The following is a 19880-nucleotide window of genomic DNA, read 5'->3' as shown; positions in this document are numbered from 1 at the left end:
AAATACCCATTTCAGGTATGTTAGCAGTGTGGTGCAATTTTATGGGTTCTGGAACTAAATCACAGTTTTAAAGAGATGGCACTAAGGCCAGGTTTACACTACAAAATTACATCAATATAACTATGTTGCTCAGGGCTGTGAAAAATCCACACCCCTGACTGATGCAGTTCTACTGACTTAACCCCGGGTGTAGACAGCACTATGTTAAAACGAGGGCTTCTCCTGTTGACATAGCTGTATCCCAAGTACACAGAGAAGGTCAGATCACCGCATAGGCATCAACAGGAAGAGAATCTACAGTAGGACTAACGTCAGCAATGTGCTGAATGTCACTGTATATCAATGCAAGAATAACTACATAATTAACATGTAAATGTTTTTATTCCCAAAATTTCATTTTTAGAGAGACATTAGTAATTTTACTACTTACTAGGTAGCTTTAGCACTGCCTTGTATTGTTACAGTGAGTATAGGTATCCATGTGCCTCGATATTCAAATGCAGGTAATACAGTCACACCTCCACCCATTCCCAGCATTCCTGGGTTGGTTTGTGATGAGGCTGTACCACCAGATGTATTGCTTCCTATAAATTAAACAAAAACAGAAAGAATAAAAAACTATGCACTTGAGTTTTATTTTAATTAGAAGAAAGTATTCTTTTTCAGTATTTCATTGTGTGCAGAGATATGCATATAATAATGCAAGAACACACGCCTGATAAAAATTTCTCATCTTTCGAGTGCCCCTGCTGGCCACAATGAGGTATATTTTGTATGTTTCTCTTAGTTAAAGGAGCATTGTTAATATAAATTATTCAGTTTTTACACACACACACACACACACACACACACACACACACACACACACACTTCAGAATATAAAATATTTTGCACTTCTGTAACACCTTCCAACAAAGAGCTCAAAACATTAGCAAATTAAACCTAAAAAGCCTTGTGATATGTTGGAGTAAAAAGGAGATTACTGAGTTACCATTAAACTGAATAAAGATATAAATAAATGTAAAATAGTTCTTTCACTTTAGGTTTACATATGTAACAAATGTAATAACACAGCTAGTAACCAGACTACAAGCCCTCCAGAAACCTTGTATTTGTATTCGGCTTGCTAGCCTGTGCTGAAGCCCATGTCACCATGTACATACGGCTACTGTTACCCGTGCTAGCTAGATTAAAGTTAGCAGGGGTACAGCTGCCCACGGTACAATCACACCTTCACTTACCAGTGTAGATACACCCTTGTTGTGCAGAGAAGGCCTTAATTTCCTGCTATGCACAAGCAACTCACCTGACTATTCATTTAAAAACTGTAGGCCAATGCCTATGGTAGAAGCTGACAAGGCAATACGCTACAGTTGATTAATCATTGCCAGCAACAGATTCAGTTAGTAAGCCAGCTGCACAGAGCCGCTCTGCATCTGTGCTTCTGACATGAGTTTGAAGAAGGAGAGAGAGAATAAGGAAACATGGAAGAAAGAAAGAGACTCATGCAAAGGGAGAGGGAGACATAGCAAGGAAGAAAAATGAGTGAAATGAAGGATAGAGAAAACATGACAGGAAGATAAGGCAAAAATAATAGTGCTGGATACAAGGGCTTGTCTACACTTGAAAGTTATTTTGGATTTAGCTAGGGCGTGAATTTAGCAAGAACTATTCCAAAATAGCAACCCTGTGTACACACACTTATTCTGGGGGGGGAGGGGGGGGGGGAAGGGAAGTGTCTACATGGGGAATTATTCCAAAATAGCTATTCTAGTTAATTTCCCTATGTAGACAAGCCCCCAAAATTTTTCCACTGGGAACTAAGGAGACTCCAGCGTTTATAACTGAGCTACCAAAATATGTCTAACAAACGTCAGGTAAAGTAACTTTTTTCATTTTTAACATTCCTGTTAACTAATTTAATAAGGAATATGCGGATGTGGGGAAAACTAAATTTTAGATTAAATTTAATTTCCAGGGAACACGAAAAATGTCCTCATATCTTAGATATTTTCTTGCACTGTCTGTGTTCTGTAGATATTAAGAAATGTACAGGTAGGAGGAAAAGTGGTACTATCATTTCAGTTACTGAAACTTAGGTCCATATCTCATTTTGGTCACATATGAAAATGTTGTCTCATTCTATTCCTCACTTGTAGATGCATCAAATCCTATATAATTTAGCTTAATTACATATAATTAATAACTTCTCAAGAGAGGTTCAGAATCACCCTAGAATAAAAAAAGATGTTTGACCATCAGGAATAGGAAAGTGCATCTGTCCTTACCTGAAATTTTCCTTTGAGTAATAAGTATCTCTGTTGCAATGGGTCCTTCAGCTGGCTTACAGCCTGTGAGCCTAACCGGCACTGGCAGCAGAGGCAGTTCCCTCCAGCTGAGTCAAATTCCACAGCCAAGATGATTTCCCTGTACTTGCCTAACTTATGGATTGATAATTATATTTTGAAGAAAAAGCACAACAAAATAAACCTGAATTTTGGATGTCAATTTACATCTCTATCGTGGATGATTCATTTGTCTCTGGGTGGGCTGGATCTGTAGACCTTATTGCTTGAAGAATGGAAGTTTTTCAGTAAACACAAGTAAATTTTCCTATTCTTCATCACACTATGGTCCACAGATATCTTACAATTGGATTTTGAGAGCAATGTGCCTCCTACCTGGGTGGGAATTAGGAGTGTCCTTTAAATATGGACATCCAAAAGGAGGTACATTATATATCTTCTATCTTCCTTTGGGCAGTGAGATGTAGAGAAGACTTCTGCCAAAAGTATCACTGGCTAAAGATTGCACTATATGTAGAATATGATGAATTTATTTATTAAGGGCCACATGGCAACCTAGCAGACCTCATTACAGGAAACAAATTTCTCTGCTCTAAGTTTGTTAGTGTTTCTACAGATTGGACTTGCTTGACAGAAGGAGGAACAATTTACTGAATTTACAGTTGGGAGGACTACTTGCCTGAATTTAAGGTCCAATAACAGGTCTCATCTGAAAAAGCTCCCAACTTCATAAATGTGTCTGACTGGAGTTAGTAGTTAGCCATTAAAATAAACTTCCTGTTACGTATGACCTTTACCACTGAGGTTCGATTGGAACAGTGCTGTAAGAACTGGAATTAGGTTCTATAATCTTGGACTGGATTTGTATAAAATTTGCTTTTCTTGAATATGTTGAGACCATTATAGTTCAGAGACTTATCCTTTTTGCTTGGACACTTGGATATATCCACATTAGAGGTGGAATTCAAGCTATGGGCTCATCTAAACGAACACTTCATTCACAGCAAGTTGGGTATAAATCTACTCCACACTAGCGAGCCATTCTCTAAGTGTCCATGTACTAAGAGTTCCCTAATGCACTTTGATTTATCCCGCTTTGAAACAGTAGAAGATCACAGATCACTAGGGAACTTTTGGTGTGCAGCAGCAAAGTCCAATGGACACCTACTGTGGAGTAGATTTATACAGCGTTCATATAGACAATCCCCAAGTGTCACTTGTTTAATACAGTAGCTAAACTATGGACTTTGCATCAACCATCAGAAAAAAATAACAACTATTGGTTAACTTCTAGGGTCCACAAGAGTGACACTTGCTTCATCCAAATATTCATTTTGAATCTTTCTGGTGCTAGATGGAGAATTTTCTTTTCCAAAAGCAGACCTCCTTTGTGAGGTAGAAATATCAGAAGATCTAATGCTAGGTCAATCTAGGCCTGAGATTGAAAGCCATTTCAGTGCTCCAAAATTTTTTTTTTTAATTAAAGCTAATGTTAAAAAATTATATAATATACAGGTTAAGAAAAGTGTGTTTGCACATCTGGGTATAGTGCTTAGATTATCCACAATACAAATTTTATTTTAAAAGTCATAAGACACACAAAAGTGAATAATCAGCAATAACCCAAATTAAGGTGACTAAATTTAATAATACAGTTTGGATACTAGAATTTGAATACTTGGGTACATTACTCAGGAAAAGTTATACAGAGAGCTGGCTCTACAAAGCAAATACAGGAATGAGTGTAGATAGTCCCTCAGTAAATGAGCATTTAGGGTATCACTGGTGCGTCCCTATCTTTCATATCACTCTGATCGGAAGTAGATTATGTATGCTTTCACTCACTTTCTGGCATTTCCATGGACTTCTTGAGAGTGGAAATAGGAAAAAACTGTGCGTATGATTTCTGCACAAGTCCATAAGAGTATCAGCTCTGGACAACGCCCAGTGACCTTATTTTGACCAAAGCTATTGGTAGCCATCTGCTCTCTAGCTGAAAGAGTCTGTTACCCAACAGGACACCAATTCCAGATAGCACTGCCTGGGAGTCATGCAGATTGCTCCCCGCAACTGAGGGCATCTGTGCCTCATCTCACCACCCTAGTACGTTCAAGATAACACATTCAAAGTAGTATTCTCTCTTGTACTTCAAAGCCTGCTTCACTTGCCACATAATCTATACATTTCTTTCTATAGCGTCTGGAAGGAGTCAGGATTGTAAATCTACTTTTCTGATTACTCTGATTAGCCTCAGCTTCCATGAAGTTTCCCACTGTAGAATTAAGAGAGCTGAGAAGAGGAAGCTACTCACCTTGTGTAATAACGATGGTTCTTTGAGATGTGTCCCTCTATGGGTGCGCCTCTAATCAGAGATTTTAGGTAACAGTGTCTGTTCAGCCTGCACATGTGCTCTCTCCTCCTTGTGGTCTGTCTCGAGGCTATGTAGCACTGTGCAGGTGCCCCTTCCCCTCCCTCCCCCAAGTTCCTTCTCTACCAAAGAGCCCTATACTGAGAACTAGAGGGAAGGAGGGCACGTTGTGGAGCATGCATAGGGACATGCATCTGAAAGAACCATTGTTATTGCACAAGCTGAGCAACTTTCTCTTTTTCTTTGAGTAGTGTCCCTATGGGTGCTCCATGGTAGGTGACTTCACAGCAGTATCCCCCATGGAGAGCTGGGGCTTTGAAGTGGAGTCTGTTATTACAGGGTACTGAGGAGCCAAAGATGGCGTTGGAGGCCAAATCTCCAGGTTTCACATAATTTTCTGTGAAAGTGTGGGCAGATGTCCAAGTTGCTGCTCTACAGATTTCCGAGATAGGCACATCTTTAAGGAATGAGGCCAGGTTGAAATTGAACTCAGGTGTTTACGGACTCCAGACAGAGGCAGTAGGTTGCATCCTTGCTAACAGAGATTAATGCAACCCGAGACCCATTTGGATAGTCTTTGAGATGGAGCCTTTGGATCTTTCTGCAAACGAAAGGAAGAGATTAGGGGATTTCCTAAAGTCCTTAGTCCTGTCCAAGAAGAATGCTAGTGTTCTTCTAATATCTAGCATAGGCAGAATCACCTCCCTGTTGTGATGTGGGTTTTTTTTCGGAGGGGGGGAGGGCATGGGGAGGTGCGGGGAAGATAGATCAGTTGATTTAAATGGAAAGCGGAGAACTTTAGGGAAAAACTTGGGATGTGGCCTTAGAGTTACTTTGTCTTTAAAAAAGACCATGAATGGTGGGTGTGCCGTCAGCGACGCTATTTCTCCTATGTAACTCGCTGAGGTGATAGCAATTAGAAATGCTGTCTTCATGGATAGGTGTAAGAAAGAGCAAGTTGCAATGGGCTCAAAGGGAGATCTAGCCAAAGCTCTGAGAACTAGGTTAAGATCCCAGGTTGGAGCAAGTGGTCTTACATGCAGGAAAATATTCCTAATACTAAGGAATCTACACATCAGCGGACGGGTGAACACCAAGTATCCACCTACATGACAGTGGAAGGCCATTATGGCTGCGATGTGTACCTTAAGGGAGCAGAGCGACAGTTCTGACCATCTGAGGTCTAAAATGGAGTCTAAAATCAGAGGAAGGGAGGACAAGGCTTTGTCTATGAGCTTAGAATGATACCAAATTTGGAATCATTTCCATTTTTGTAGGTAAGTATGTTGAGGGGTCGACTTTCGGCTCTGTAGCAACACATCTTTCACCTTGTCAGAGCATTCAACTTCTAAGTCTTGGAATCAAGAAGCAGCCAAGCATGGAGGCAGAGGATTGCAGGTTGAGGTGAAGGATCAGCCAGTCGTTTTGAGAGAGTAGTTGAGGAATGGGCCAAAGAAAAAACCAGAGCTCATCTGTGCCAGTTAAGGGAACCAGACTTGTCTTGACCAGGAAGGGTCAATCAGAATAACTATCACTTTGTCTTGTCAAATTTTCAGTAGGACTTTGGTTAAAAGAGGAAATGGGGAAAAGGCATACCAGAGATCTCTGTTCCATGGGAGGACAAGGGCGTCTCCCATTGAACGTTTCTCCTGGCCAGTAATGGAGCATTAGTGAGAACATTTCTTGTTCTGGTAAGCAGCAAACAGATCGATAAGTCAGGGCGAATATGTCATGAACCACCTCTGAGTTCAGTTCCCATTTGTGATCGTGAGAAAAGTTCCAACAGACTATTGGCATTCACATTCTGTATCCCTGGTAAGTATGTGACTGACAAAAGCACACTGTGATGGATGCACTAATTGCAAAGTTTGGGCACTTCTGTGCAGAGAGAAGAAGAGCTGGTGACTCCCTGGTGATTTATGTAAAACATACAGGTCACGTTGTCCATCATGACCTTTGTGTGAGTGTTCTTGATGAATGGCAGAAAGTATGCATAGACATTCCTGAGTACCCTCAGCTCCAAAAGATCAATATGGAGGGCTGCTTCTGTGGAAAATCACTTGCCCTGAACCTTGCAGTTGTGTGGTCATGTAGGTGGGCTCCATAGGCTATTAGGGAGGCATTTACTGTTAGAGTCAATGTTGGTAGTGATGGCATGAATGGCATGCCTGCTCGAACACTGGATAGGTCTTTCCACCAGTCCAAGGAATGCCTTACTCTGGAGGGCATTGATCAGAGTTTGGTTAGTCTGTCTTTGTTCAGGGAATAGACAGAACTGAGTCATATCTGAAGACACCTCACAAATAGTCAGGCGTTTAACATCTGCAGGCAGTTCCTGACCCACATTTGGGAGCTGGCCTGGACTGTCTGAGACTCAGGAGGGTGGTAAGTCTGTGCTGTGTCGAGTTTGGCAGCAATAAACTCCAGTTGTTGTACAGGGGTCAGTATTGATTTCTGCAGGTTGAGTTGCACGCCCACCTAGCTGCGCAAATGCATGCATGGTTGTCTGAGTGGCTCATATTGCATCTTCAAATAAGGGAGCCCTGAAGAGGCAGTCATCCCAATGCAGGTAAATAACACCCAGTGTTCACAGGAGAGGCAGTATGGTGGAGAGAACCATGGACAATACCCTGGGTGCAGACAAGAGGCCAAAGGGGAGCACTCTGTACTGATAATGGTCCTGCCCAAAGGTAAACCGTAGGAATCTACTGTGGCGTACTGAGATGTGGAAGTAGGCATCTTGTAGCTTAAGGGACGAAAACCAATCTCCTTCCTCTAACTAGAATAATGGCTGCTGGGTGACCATCTTGAACTTCTGTGCCTTCAGGTATTCGTTTAGTGCCCTTAGATCTAGAATGGGCCTCCAACCTCCATTCACCTGGGGGGATCAGGAAATAACAGGAGTAAAACCCCTTGCCTCTGAATTGCACTGCAACTGGTTCATTGGCATAGCATAACAGATTCTCTACTTCCTGGTTCTCTTAAGAAGGGTCCCTGAAGAGGGATGGAGAATGGGGGTGGGACATGAATTGAATGGTGTAACCCTTCAAAATAATTTCCAAGACCCATCTGTCAGAGGTGATATTCTCCCAGCTGCTGTGAAAGAAGGCCAGGTGACTTCCAAAGGGATGTGACAGGTGTGTAGAAGGCAGCTGATGTTGCAAGGAATAGCTGTCAAAAGTGTTTAGCAGAAGGGACATGAGAGAATGAGGATTGGGGTGCTGACCGCTTCCACTTTTCCACTCAGATTAGAGGCGAAGGGGCACAGATACACCTACAGTGGAGCATCCATAGGACACTACTTGAATAAGAACTTATTTACCTGATCAACTGATCTCAGTGACGAAAAGCCTCATAATATACCTGATGAAATAGATATGTGTCCCACTATTTTTTTCAGGGACAAGACCTTTGGTCATGGGATTTTTAGGTTGAGAGAGACCATACCTGCAGCACTGTCCACTCATGTTAATATTGCTCATGAAAGCATGAAGTGACTCTTCTTAATTTTATTTCTAGTTACTTTTGTTGTTGTGGGTTGAGGCCACCTGAGAGCTTTCATGCCCAGGAGAGGGGGTGGAGGTGATGCTTGCCCAGACTCAGTAATCTGCTTGAAATTTTTTTTTTAAAATATGTATATTTTATTTGATCCCCTAACTCTTATTTGCACAGCTGGCTTTCCTCTTTCCTGAATAGGAAGTGGGGTGGGGTAGGATGGGGAGGGTGTGGACACCCAGAGGAACCAGCACAGATGTTTGGCTTGGTCTTTTTTGCATAGATCTGCAATGCTGAACCTCCAAGAAGGTGGGAAAGTGAACCAAGTACTATGGATTATTCATCCTACTGCACATTGTAAAACTGAGCAGGTGACGTGGGTACTGAGGATTATCCACCCTATTGTACTCTGTGAAGACGAGCAGGGAGCTATTTTTGTTTATGCATATCCCCTTTGGAAGTTTGTCCCCTATAATCCTGCTTCAGGGGGGAGTAAAATTGAGTTTAGACATTGCTTAAATTGGCTAGCAATCTCTCTGCTCTCAAAGAGGTGGGATTTACTGTCTTCTCTCCCCAGCAGAGGCCCTCCCTTATTGGGTTTCTCAGAATAAGTTATTTCTCAGAGACACTCTGCCACACATGTCAGATAGGTTTATGATTCCCCTGAAGGTCTCAGCGTAGGAGCTGAGTAAGGATCCCAAGGGGGGAGGAGGATCCTATTACAAAGGTCACAGCAAGGAGAGGCTAGGACCCAAAGGCCTCTTATTGCACTTGGGTGGTTTTAGTGTCCATACTATGCCCACTGCCTTCCACCCGAAACCCAAGGGGGGCTGAAGGGGAAGAAGTGACTGAGTTCCACAGTCAGAGGCATAGCTGCTGGGGCAGGCTCCAGGGACTTAAGTGTGATTTACCATCTGGTGCCCCACTCATCCAATGCCACTCCCCTTTTGGAGTTGGAAGTGGGGGAGTTACTTCCTGTCTGCCTCCTTTCCTGCCTGAGAGAGGAAGGCAGAGACAACCCTGCCTGGACTGAGCCAAGGGGGAAAAACTGCACTTTGCCCACAGAGAAGGCAAAGCTCATCAACAAGACCTTTCCCTTTTGCCTTTCTTGGCCCAGCTCTCTCCCTAAAGGCCACAGAGGCATCAGCTGCTGCAAACACCTCAGAAGAAGCAGCAAAGCAGGGAGGAAAAAGTCTCCGCAAAGGCAAAAGTCTCCCTGGGACACAACTGGGAATCTGACAATCACATTATTGGGGCAAATTTCTGACAGTTAGAAATCTGAACCGCAGTTTGCAATTTCCCGTAGAAAAACTCTACAGCAGGGTGGGGTCTCACTGACACAGCAGAGGCAGCTAAAACTGCAGTGAACTTCAAGCGTCAGGGCATCTCCCTGCTGTGAGAGACTGACAGGTCCGATTCTGCCGCCAAGCTGCAAGCAGGCTGAAGTACCCATTGCAACAGACCGTCAGACCTTAGCACTATGAAAAGTAAAGGCATATTGACAATACAGTCTGTACAAGCTTGCACAGCACTACATTTCTCTTGGCTCAAGCTAGTTTCTCACTTTCACGAGTGCTAAATTTATACTGAGAATTGTATCAAATAAGCAAACCTCAGATTTTCACAAATATATTTTTGACTATTATCAGAAATTATTAGGAAACTACTTGAAATAAAAAATACAAAAAAGCCTTTACCAGTTTGGTTTACTGTCGTTGATGTGTTTCCTGTGCTTGGTACAAGAAAAAGCGACTGGATGAATGATCCGAGTGCATTTACAATGTCACGGAAAACCTTGGTAGAATGCTGTTTCATATCATAGGATTGACAAAAGGACCTGTAAAGTGTTTTAAAACATTTCTGAGCACGTAATCAACAAATTAAAGAGTAAAAACTACATTTTTAAAGCCAGCTATTTAAATGAATATGTATGTATAGTATGGTTAATGTTTCCTTATTCTGGCTGGACTATTTATAGGCTGAGCTGATAAAGTCTTTAAATTCTGGAACAAATATTTAAGTTTCAAGGCATTAAAACAAACAAGTTTGTTAATAATGGCTCAGTACTCAAGGACAATAAATATTCCCTTGCACTTCAAGAAACACTCCACACTGCAGATTCTATTGCTTTCAAGTCCCTAAATGCTTAGCACAAAGAAATTTTTTGCTACAGATAAATATGATCTCTTCATTTAATACATAAAGTGAAATATGGCATAAGTATTACCTTAATAGCTGGGGCTGCACACAAAGCCTGTGGATAGATTCCACTGCAACAGCTCTTAACCACTGTGGTTTGTCTGCATCCAGAAACTTTACTAGTAGTGACAGAAAGATCTCACATTCTGTTACCTAAAACAAACAGGCTATAGTCATAAAAAGAAAAAAAGCAACGTGTCACCTAAGCCCTAAGCATATAATATATCAGCAAGTGCCAGTATCCCTGGCACATACAGGGTCATTCTGCTTGGCACAGGTTTTATAATACTTGTCAACAATAAGAAAAAAAAATACTTTCCCCACAAAAAAAATTATACCCAATGATCATGGGAGTGTTGACATGTCAAGCACATACTGTACATCCAAAGGCATTAAAACGAGTTAAATTCCTTATAGACATATCTAAACAAAGTTTTAAAGAATGACATAGAACAAGTCCCTATTAGTTTGGCTTATTTTAAGGCTGGAGAGGTCAGCAGCAACTGAAAGTTAATCACTTTAGTGAAAGAACAGAGTTTCATAGTACAAATAGCTTTAACAGGCATCTGAGTTCTTTTGCTCCTACCCAGTTTGAAGAGTTCAAGTCAGAAAGCCTCTTACTAAACTATTAACACTGAAGTAAGAAACAACTGCTCTCAAGCCAAAATGTGTGAAATTGATGCAAGAAATATCGCAAAGAGCTTTAACTGAATTAAGAATCAAGATAAAATAGCTATCCAAGACCTTTATGGTAAGGGAAAAAAACACGCATGGGAAGATGGTTATTAATCCAAACTCTGATTTTTCATTTCAACCCATGCTTGAAAAATGTAGGAAGAGATGGTTATAGTTGCAGCGTCTCACAACTACAGGTAAAAAATAATTAAAAAAAAAAACAAGTGAGAACAAACTGGAGCACACTATCTTTTTCTCCCAATCTGAAGCCCTGTTCCTATATATCATATCTGCAAATTAAGATTCTTATCTCTCATTAGATATGTCAAATGTCAGACACTGAATGACAGGAAATATTTTACACAATGTACACTTAATGTCACAGGAAAACATCCAGACAAATAGTTTAGTGGAATTTAAAAAGGATATAGACACATATATGAAAAGTGTGAACCAGCAGCACCACAGCAGAAGCCTCAAGGGGTAGGAGGTAAGGGCACTAACCAAGCTCACCCTATAGTGCTTTAGAAACCAGGAGTTTGGCAACAGAACCCCCAGCAGCCTACACTCTATCCTTGAGAGACCATGTGGGCTGAAACCTTTCATGGAATTTTCAAGGGGCAGGAGATCTTTAAGACCACCCTCAACATCCTCTAGAAAAAAAAAGAGAGTCAGCAGCAGCAATCAATGTTAGCAGCACCAAGAGGAAGGACCTGGGGGGTATATATACGTTGCAGCTGAAAACCTGCCTTCCAGCCTGCATAGACAGACTCAAGCTAGCTCTGCTTGAGCTAGCGCACTAAACATAGCAACGTTGATGTTGCAGGATGGGCAGCAGCTGAGGTGAGCCACCCAAGCCACAGCATCACACAACTGTTTTTAGTGCACTAGTTCAAGCAGAGCTAGCACAAGTCTGTCTGCTCAGTCCCAGAAGTCTTGACTACTTTAGCAGTTCTCGACTCCTAGCTGTTTGGTGGGGTTGGGAGACTCATTGTTAGGTGGGGCAGTGTGGGAATGGGGGGAGCTCAGTAATGAGCAGACTCTGCAGTAATGGGCAGACTCCATAACACCGTCACAGCCCTGGACTTAGTAATAATCAGAGCATACAACTCTGTAACTGAGCATTGGACTTTCCCCCATTTTGCACCAAACATCTGACAAGATCCTTAGATGCTCCTTGGACAATAGCTGAAACAGTAAGATTTCTTTCAGTCCTTCAGCTTTCTAGCCTCATAAGAAACAGGCATCCCATGAGGCAAGGCTTATGTAAAAGAAGGCCCTTCATCTGAGGGAACTGTGAAGATTTAAAAAACAAAAACAAAAATACTAATAATTGTAAGGACAGAGGAATTTGGGAATAATCTATTTAGAAGGGGAAAAATAAAAATGATAAAATATCATACTAGGCAGTGATCCCAGGGTCATTTTATTATAGGATGGAAGGATGGTTTGATAGAAAAATAATTTTGAAGTGTTCAGATGACTTTGAACCATCAAACTGTACACAGTGAAAGCCTATGTTATTCTGTATATGTATTACCATTATCCTCTCTTGTGCAATATGCACATCTTGCTTTAAATCAGTAAATTTCGGTGGGAAGGGGACAGGGACCAAATCTACCCACTCCCTTATATAGCATCTAGCACAACAGGGCCTTGCTGATCCCAATAGTGGCTTTGTGTGCTGTAGTAATAAAATTGATAACAAGCTTCATACTTCAGGATAAGCTAACCAATTTAAATCAGTAAATTTCGGTGGGAAGGGGACAGGGACCAAATCTACCCACTCCCTTATATAGCATCTAGCACAACAGGGCGTTGCTGATCCCAATAGTGGCTTTGTGTGCTGTAGTAATAAAATTGATAACAAGCTTCATACTTCAGGATAAGCTAACCAAACCTACTGCGACTGCACAGTACTTCTTGCTCTCCCATGATAAATCTTAGGGAAAAAAATGTTAGGAAACAATCATAGGGGACTTTCATCTTCCTCTGAAGCCTCAGGTATATGCCAGTGCTAGACAAGCAATTTCAAGCTGAAGTGGACCAATGCTTCCTAACTGTCCACAGATCAGTGAACAGAATCTTTTCCTGTTTATTAAGATAACTGTCAGTCTCAAAAGATGAATGTAGTGTAAGCACCAAAGCAATTCAGTTGCTGTGTGTCATGCTGCAGCATTGCGAGTAGCTAAAAACTCCAGTTCTCAAATGACAGTCCCTGCCTCTAACGGTGCAGGTATAAGGCGCAGGGCCAGAAAATGAAACCAGCATGCTTGGTGCTTGAGACCTGCTGTGCTTTCCTCTTTGCTCTCTTCACTTTCCCTCTCAACCACCTCCCGTCAACCAATTTGACTACATGATGCAGTGCAGCACTCCAGTGCTCATGGCAGTCTTGTTTGCTTTTTCTTTGCCAAAAAAGGAGTAATGCATGTCATGTAGAGAGTCTGTGCCAAAGAGAGTGGCCACACAAAAGTCAAACTTCTTCAGCGTTCTATCCATGACTGCAGACTTTCTAAGGTCATTGACCTCCTCTAGACCATTTGACATACCAGTGCACTTTGTCCTGACTTTCCAAGAAGAGAGTTTGAAGAAGGCAACCATCACACGCAAACCTTTGGTGTGTAGGCCTAAGCGTCAAAAATAGGGAGGCAGATGCTTGCTTTAGAACCAAAGCCCATCCTCTCAGCAGTAATGACTCAACCAAAAGCCTTGGGGACTAAATGTCTAGAAGCCGACATGGATGCAGGAGAGATGCCAGAAGACAAAGCTGAGTTACCGTAACACCTGTCTGTTTTCTTCACTGCATATTGTGTTCAGAGTTTCCTCCTCTAGCTTTTGTTCAACCAAGAACTGGCTGCAAGGCAGCAGAACCAGGTGGATATTACTACTTTATGGACACTGTTTTTCATTCCTGTGGTGATCTGGCATAACCCCACTACTCAGTGAGAAGTGGAATTCCTGGTTTAGACACCGGGAACTCAGTCCATGGCAGATTGTATTGGGTTATGCAGTACCCAAAGCAGGCCACATTTGCCTGCCCTGTCCTCCCCGCTACATTATATACATAAGTGAAAATATGTGTTGGTTTTTTTTAAAAACAGGGAATTTAATGTTTATGAAATGTGCGAGATTAACAGGTTTAGCATAGGCAATAGCAATACCAGAATCAGCTTTCTTTCACTGCTCTATCAACGTTTTAAAATCTGAGCCATCTACTAACCATTAGATGATAACTCCATTTCCATGGAAATTAAATTACTGAAATCTCTAAGAGTTAACAAGGATTTTAGATTTGGGTGCTTTTACACCATGTGGGCACCTGCCATGAAGAATGAAAAAAGATGGTTGTACCATCTATCCAAGTGCCATTAGAAAGGGATTCCTCTCTCCATTCTACTCGAATATCTGTATTTTCATTTAGATCTCTGCATACAGCTTCAGAGCTTTCAGTGAATATCTTTATTCTTTGCACTTTTCTTTGATAAAGAACTATACATTCAAAAGTATACAAACATAAGCTTATTACATTTGTGTCCAATTTTTTAAATAAATTTTTTCCTCACCATTAACTTCTTAAGTGGCTATTTTATCCCATCTCTAAAATTAGTTAAAGCCCTTTGTAAATACATACATATTTCAATTAACTCTTTATGAATGATTCCCGAATCTCTCTTTTTATCTCTGAGCCCTCCTACATTCATTTTACTTTATATTTTCAAATGAGAAATGAGATCAAGCAAATAAAAAAATTAATCAGCTCACCAAACACTAAAATAATTCAAGTACTAGGTAAAATTTTCAAAACCCTCAACTGACTTGGGAGCTTAAGGATCACTGTTCTTGAGTGATATCTTTATTCCAAAAACAAAAAATTAATTACAATTTTTTTAAATTTCTTATAACAGATTACAGCATATTTTGAACGATCAGGAAAAAAATGTATATTATCAGTATAACTTTTTTTAAATTTTACAATGCTAGGTTAATTTCCTGATCCTTACCTTATTCACCACAGAACAAAACAATAAGGGATCCACAGATTGATAGTCAGATGAAGGGCCTAAGACCTTTTTTAAGAGTCATTCAAAACACCTGAGGTGTTTTAAACTTCAGGTACAGGTGATTCAAAAGTCTGAACTATCCTTTCCTCCACCCCCCCAAAAAAAATTAAAAAGAAAAATACCACAGGAGTTAGGTTCGTCAATGTTTTCTGGTCGTCCTAGCAGTCACCCTCACATTTCAAGAGTTAATATTTTTCTTATCCAATTTTTTGCAAAATCTTCAACATAAGATACTAATAAATCAAAGGATTTAAATAAACTGAAGCACGAGTCAAGTGTCAGAACTGCAAAAAGAAACACACCAAGAGCTGTGATTCTCTTCATGGAGGTCTGATAAAGGAAAAGTATTTGCTGCTGAACAAACAGTATTAGTTGAGGTTAACAGGGATTGGGTGGGGAAGGAGCAAACAAAGATCCCTCCAACATCTCTCCTTTTAGAAATCTCTGTAGTACTTGAAGTAACACACTTCTCTATATCATACATCTGTTTGTTCGACTGATGTCTATTTGGAAATATTTTTTATTTAAAAAATACATAAATGTCACAAGGACTTTACAAGGAAATAGTTTAAGGATAGAATACAACTCCCTCAAAAACAGCAACTATAGGAAACTGGCCCCTGACACCCTATCTTACTAATACAAGTTCTTCAGGTGGTTTAAATTCCACCTTCTTCTGACATCCTCTAGTTGAGAAATGGGCAAGGGTGAAGCAGTTGCCCAAAGAGAAGGCATAAGCAGCAGCTTCTTTAGGGGTATGTGACGGGGTGGCTGCCCCTCATTTGCAGAAAAGGGGTTAAAAGCAGCCTTAGGGAGATTGTGCCAGAGGCAGCCAATTGGAAAGGAGCTGAGAGAAGCAGCCAATCATGGCCCGACAGGCTCATATAATGAGGGCTGCAGGGCAGAGCAGAGTTCAGTAACTGACTGCAGCTTGAAGGGAGAAGATCAGGCCTCTAGCAGAAAGAAGGTACCTGAGACAGAGCAGTGCAGCTGGGACCAGGGGAGCTAAAGAGCACTCCTGGCTGACTGTTACGGTCTGCAAGCTGAGGTCCTGAGGTAAGGACAGAAGAGCGTGCTGGAGCTGCCTGGGAAGCAGCCCCAGGACAATGGACTGCAGCTGCCATAGAGAGAGTGGCTGGACAGAGATTGCAGGTCCCTGGAAAGGCAGAGGATCACCTTCCTCAGCAATGTGGGACACAGGTCACTTGCTGGCTTGTATTAGAGTAAATGGCAGATTCTCTGTAACTTGAAGTCTTCAAATCAAGATTTGAGGGCTTCCGTAACTCAACCAGAGTTTATGGGCCCATACAGGAATAGGTGGGAGAGATTGTGCTTGGGAGGTCAAACTATATGATCATGATGGTCCCTTCTGACCTTAAAGTTTCTGAGTCTATTCCATTTGATTAAGAATAGTTGTATTGTCCACAAACACAAAACATAGTTTATGAACATGTAAATACTGAAAGCTATACACAGTGTATACAGCTATAACCATTAGTAAGTTGACATTTATAAGCCGCTAGCACACCATGGTGCAGAGTGCATGCATACACCCATGAGCGTAGATCTGTGAAAGCAATACTTTGAATATATTCTTACCAGCAAACTGTAAAACTGCTTGATCAAAACAGAGACAACTCTCAGCAGGCGCATGCAGATAGGAAAATATGGTTTTTCCACTGGTGCAGGTGAAGATGATGTGCTGGAACCTTGTCTGAACTTGATATTCGGGGAGAATAGCTTTATCACAAGAGGGCAAACCCTCTCTTTAAGGAGGAAACTAAATTCTTGATGCTACAGAGGAAAAAAAAAGTAAATGTTAAAAATGAGTTATATAAATTAAAATCATCGTCAGTTCCAGGATTTAAAGCAGACTTTCTTTAGTAGCTATCAGTACCAATGGCTATAGCCATAACCATTTTTATTTAGTTAATCCAGTAGTTAAGAAAATGGAAATTAAAGATGTTACATGGAAAGATGTCAGTGATTAATCTCTGTCCAACTCTTGCTAATTCTTTGATTAATTTTATAGAAAAAATATATTCTTCTTATTTAGAATGCATCTTAGTACTATGAATATATATGTGGCCTAATTCAAAGTGATATAAATGAGGAAATGGAAAGGAGACATGCAGCAAGGAAAGCATGATAAAACAGTGTTTCTTTTCACGCTACATTCCTTCTCACTGTGGGTTGTAAGTTAAACTAATCTACCAATACATGACTTATATACCTTGCTCCTGAATTTGGCCAGTCTCTTAAATGGATTACTGCAAGGTTATGAATGAGTATTTCCATGCACCAAAGTCATGCAAATTAAAAAATTATGGTTCCTACAGTTTTGTGCAAGAGGGACCAAGTTAGGCTTGCTGTGGGAACAGTGATGCCACAATATATCTTCCATATTTTGAAAGAATAGCTTCAAAAGTATAATAAATGATAATGCTGAAGGACAAAAAATGTCATTGCTTGGCACACACCTTGACACTGGAAACTTAAGAAGATATTTATGGCTTATAGAGAATTACATGTTGCATGTATTTACACATAATCACAAATATAGATACCCCCAAATGAAGCTGTACCTTTTAGGAAAGGAAAAACAGAAAGCCAATAAACACAAACTAAAAATTGTAGCCACTTTCAAATAGTCAACGTTTATCTTACTAAAACTCTGATGTAAAAGTCTGTTAACTTTCAGCTCCTTTTGAAATAACTTACTTGTAAAAACACTTGAGGAAAATCATTGAGGACTGACTCAAGAAGTTCAAGACCAAATGTTCGGGTCATTTCTGTCATACCCACCAGCCAGTAAGGAGCATCAGCATTAACCAACTGGCAAAGATCCTGAGAAACAAATATCACATAAGTTCTCTTCCTTCTCAGTCATTAACTATTCTTTTCCAACCTGAAGTTAACTTTTCCCCTTAAATATATGAATACATCTGTATACATACTAAATACAGAACAAGAATAATATGATGGTACGAACAAAACAAATACTGCACATAAGTCTTTTGAAAGCAGAAGTAAACAAAACATCTTAACAGGTCAGATAAATCAGCAAGCTTCTGACTGCTGTAACAAATATTGTATTGATCATTTTCATTGTATACTTCATAGTGTTATTGTAATTAGTAACGCAACACACTCTAGTTTTATCTAGTTTTTAGTATTTGGTTAAATAAAATTAAAAAAGCAAGCTCCTGAAATTATTATACTAATGACTCCATGTCAATATGCATAAGACAGTTCCACATATCTTATTTTAAAAGTGTCTCCCAACATTCACCCTATCTTCAGTTTCCTATCACTTCTCTGGGAAAGGACACATCATTATTGATGATAACCATACAAAAGGAGGATTGAAAACTCTGGGCTCTAATAATAGGCATGATGTCCATATCACTTCTAGCGAGGTGCACTTTTATCATAAAGATGACTTGCATGCTCAAAAAACAGAATCCAAAAGGAAATGTCTAAAAATAAGCAATGTGTTAGTGAATAGACAAATATGATTATAATCTATTAAGGACTATCAAACTGAATTAAGAAAACACGATACTATACTGGTAAAATCCTTTTTGGTCACACAAGTGCTTCGTTACTATAATCTCTTCAATAATTTAGTTATGCAATGGAAAATTACCAAATAGCTGAATTTTACTAATACAATATTCCTCAATATCTGTTGGTAAACACATGACCCACATCTCTACTATAAAAAAATTAAAACTTCAGTTATGAAACTTCATCGGGGCTTTTCAGAAACAAAAAACAACTGTTCAGAACTGCAGAGTTATTAAGCACAAATCCTAAAACACATCTACCAATACCTGAAAAAGCATATATGCATCTTTAGCGCATGGTTTCAGAGTACTGACAGATCTTCTGTTACTGTTTCCTGGAGCTTGTACTGGTTGTTCAATAATATCTGTGTTTAAAAAAAAAAAAAAAAAAAAAAAAAATGTTCACAACCAAGTATTTACCCCTATAAGACAAATAGTGGCACAAACAGGTAATTGTTCCACTAATAAGTTTCAAAAATAAAGGTCAGATTTTTATTCATTTTTATTAATGAGTATTCCTTTAAAATACCATATATAGTTGATCATAAGCCAGTTCGTTTATAAGCCAACTCCCCCCAAGATGGATAAGTAAAAATGGAAAATTTTTACAACTCGTTCATAAGCCGACCCTATAATTCAGGGGGTCAGCAAACTTTGGCTCCTGGGCCATGAGGATAAGCCGCTGGCAGGCCGAGATGGTTTGTTTACCTTGAGTGTCCGAAGGCATAGAGGTAAACCTAAGTAAACAAAGTGTGCCAGCGCACCAGCTGCTTACCCTGACAGGCCAGGTGGAACTGGTAGGGAATTTTTCTGGGCGGGGGGTAGGGGGAAGGAGGAAGGCGGAGAGCAGAAGCTAGGGGTCAGGGGAGTAACCCCTGTGACCACCCCTCACATGACACCACCCCTAGCCCAGGACCCCCACAATCTCCCCATCTCATCTCTTCCTACCTTATCTGGAGAGGATGTCTCTGGCCTGGCTGGAGCTGCTCCGGCACGCTAGGCAGCGCAGCTGCAGCCTGCTCCGGCAGGCCAGACCAGGCAGCGCAGCCGCAGCATGTTCCAGTGGGCTGGGCAGCGTGCTCCGGTGGGCCAGGCGGCGTGGCCACAGCCTGCTCTGGGGGGCGGGGCCAAGCAGCACAGCTGCAGCCTGCCAGCCCCAGAGCTGCAGCCGCTTCGGAGGCTGGTGGGAGAGCAGTGTGGCCAGAAG

At 40.8% G+C, this 19880-nt stretch overlaps 1 protein-coding gene across 8 annotated transcripts in view; it reads right to left on the bottom strand.

The window, feature by feature from the left end:
- Positions 1–19880, bottom strand: part of MON2 (MON2 homolog, regulator of endosome-to-Golgi trafficking) — a 195161-nt gene that overhangs the window by 122887 nt on the left and 52394 nt on the right. For all 8 annotated transcript variants that reach the window (XM_050923165.1, XM_050923129.1, XM_050923137.1 and 5 more), the window contains exons 6-11: positions 18941–19038; positions 17826–17951; positions 16704–16898; positions 10397–10521; positions 9867–10006; positions 431–584 (exon numbers count right to left, since the gene is read on the bottom strand). In XM_050923165.1, coding sequence (XP_050779122.1) covers positions 431–584; positions 9867–10006; positions 10397–10521; positions 16704–16898; positions 17826–17951; positions 18941–19038 — 838 coding nt within the window. The remainder of the gene's footprint in view (positions 1–430; positions 585–9866; positions 10007–10396; positions 10522–16703; positions 16899–17825; positions 17952–18940; positions 19039–19880) is intronic.

Source organism: Gopherus flavomarginatus, chromosome 1, assembly GCF_025201925.1.
Source record: "Gopherus flavomarginatus isolate rGopFla2 chromosome 1, rGopFla2.mat.asm, whole genome shotgun sequence".
In the NCBI taxonomy this organism is placed as follows: Eukaryota; Metazoa; Chordata; order Testudines; family Testudinidae; genus Gopherus; species Gopherus flavomarginatus.
This window is presented reverse-complemented; position numbering and strand designations above follow the sequence as displayed.